This window comes from Anneissia japonica, unplaced genomic scaffold (genome assembly GCF_011630105.1).
Source record: "Anneissia japonica isolate Jap-2015-1 unplaced genomic scaffold, ASM1163010v1 scaffold288121_len269371_cov247, whole genome shotgun sequence".
NCBI classification, from domain to species: domain Eukaryota; kingdom Metazoa; phylum Echinodermata; class Crinoidea; order Comatulida; family Comatulidae; genus Anneissia; species Anneissia japonica.
The window spans coordinates 94,933-96,858 of record NW_022752873.1 but is presented as its reverse complement, the minus strand read 5'-3'; the positions used below and the strand labels follow the sequence as shown (position 1 = coordinate 96,858).

Here is a 1,926-nt window from a genome sequence, read left to right as displayed (position 1 = left end):
TTGGCCCTACATAGGCTATATGCCACACATATGGCGTGACACTCTTCAGATAAAGTTATTATTATTATTATTATTATTATTATTATTATTATTATTATTATTATTATTATTATTATTATTATTACGGTATCATTGATGTTGTTGTTGTTATTATTATTAGGACAAACATATGCGTCTAGTATTGCACCTTGTTATGTGTCATAGTTCAAAGATAAAAGTGTTTTTTTAATGAAAGCATTGGAACCCGAATTTCATGTGAACCTTGCAAAATGACAAAATTGTAAAATTTTAGTTGTATTTATAAGTATTCCAACGTGTTGGCAAAAACTGCATTGAAGTGTTAAAATAGGCGTGCTTCGTTCTAGTCACCGGGAAGCCGTCAGCACTACCTATTGTTTGTCTTTTGACTCAGTACGCACGACAAATGAACTACAATAGAAGGCGTATACCACTTTGGCTCTTCCAACCAGTACACTAATGTTGCCCAGGTGACCCTACCCACAATTCATTACGACAGAGCAGTGTTCTTGTATGTTTTTATGATAATTGCTGCTGATAGATGGTTTATCATCCATACACCTGGATCAAGCTGAACTACACAAATGGCGAACTGTTAAGCATCCACAAGCCGTTGACATGACAGTTAGTCACTGAAAGCGTACATTTTGATCATTTTATAAGCTATCAAGATGACGAGTGTCATTGGAAAAAGTCGAGGCGAGTACTACGTCGCTGGAAGATACAGACTGGTGCGCAAGATCGGAAGCGGGTCTTTTGGTGATATATATTTAGGAATCAACATCACTAACGGTGAAGTAAGAGTCGCTTTTTCCAAGCCTCTCCTGTTCCAAATGATGAGAAATTTACTGAATATGATACAGGGCGTCCTCTAATTAAAGACTACTTTAGGGACCAATGTTTTATGGTCTTTAGCACCAACTTTCTTTGGTCTTAAATAAAGATAAAAGATTGGAGTTCATCTGGGGCCACAGAAAAGTGGTCTTTATTGGAAGGGGTTGTAGGTGCTGGGGTCGTATTTGTTTGGAGGGAGAACTGTATGTTTAGGCCTATCTGGATGATGTTCAAACCAACGAAATGACGTATAACTATAATTAGAGAGGGATAAACATACCTCCCTGGTATGTTTTCAGAATATCCGAGGGAATTGTTTATTTGGAATCTGGTACTAAACCAATTCACACGAAGGAATTAGTTTGGAAGTGAGATGGGCTGGTTTAGGGCACATAGAAAAAATTATTAGATTATTACTCTTTCAACAAAAAAAATCGATGAGGGAGGGCGGTTTTTGTTTTTTTTAATCGGAACAATAGATAATTTGGCTTCTGCTTTATCGATGAGGGAGGGACTGTTTATATTTGGCTAGTAATAGTAAATATAGTATAAAAAGTGGTTTAATTTTATAGTTTTTAAAGAAAATGTATTTAAAGTCACAAAATTGCATTGTTATTTTTATGCTGTTGAAATAATTGATGTGGCAAAAAAAAGTTTTTTTTTAAATTCCTGCATCAATATTTCCCGTATTTTTGATGCGAGTAGGAGTGATAGTCTTATAAATTTTTCTATTTGCCCTTGGATTGGATTGGATTTATTCGGTGTAAACACTAGGATAGCCCACGAAAGTCTAGAATAAGGCTTATTTCCAGTGGGGTCCTTTAGGTGGTGATTGGGCAGTACACCGTTAGTCAATCACCTACTGTACTCTTTTCCGAAGAGTGTACTGCGTTCTTTAACGTGCACATGGGCCATAATGCACATGGGACCAACGGCTTAAACGTCTATTCTGAAAGACGGTGCGCTATTGTAACTTGTATTTCAGCCCTCTAGCTGAAACACAAGGAGAGGCAGCAATGGGAATTGAACCGGGGACCTAGAGATCTCCACGGTTCAGCGCACACACAGCGGCTA

At 37.3% G+C, this 1,926-nt stretch overlaps 1 protein-coding gene across 1 annotated transcript in view; it reads left to right on the top strand.

Moving 5' to 3' along the window:
• Positions 1 to 446: 446 nt before the first annotated feature.
• LOC117122373 (casein kinase I-like) overlaps positions 447 to 1,926 on the top strand; it is a gene marked incomplete in the record, with an annotated part of 17,007 nt that continues 15,527 nt past the window's right edge. The window contains 1 exon segment of the mRNA XM_033267924.1: positions 447 to 815. Coding sequence (XP_033123815.1) covers positions 690 to 815 — 126 coding nt within the window.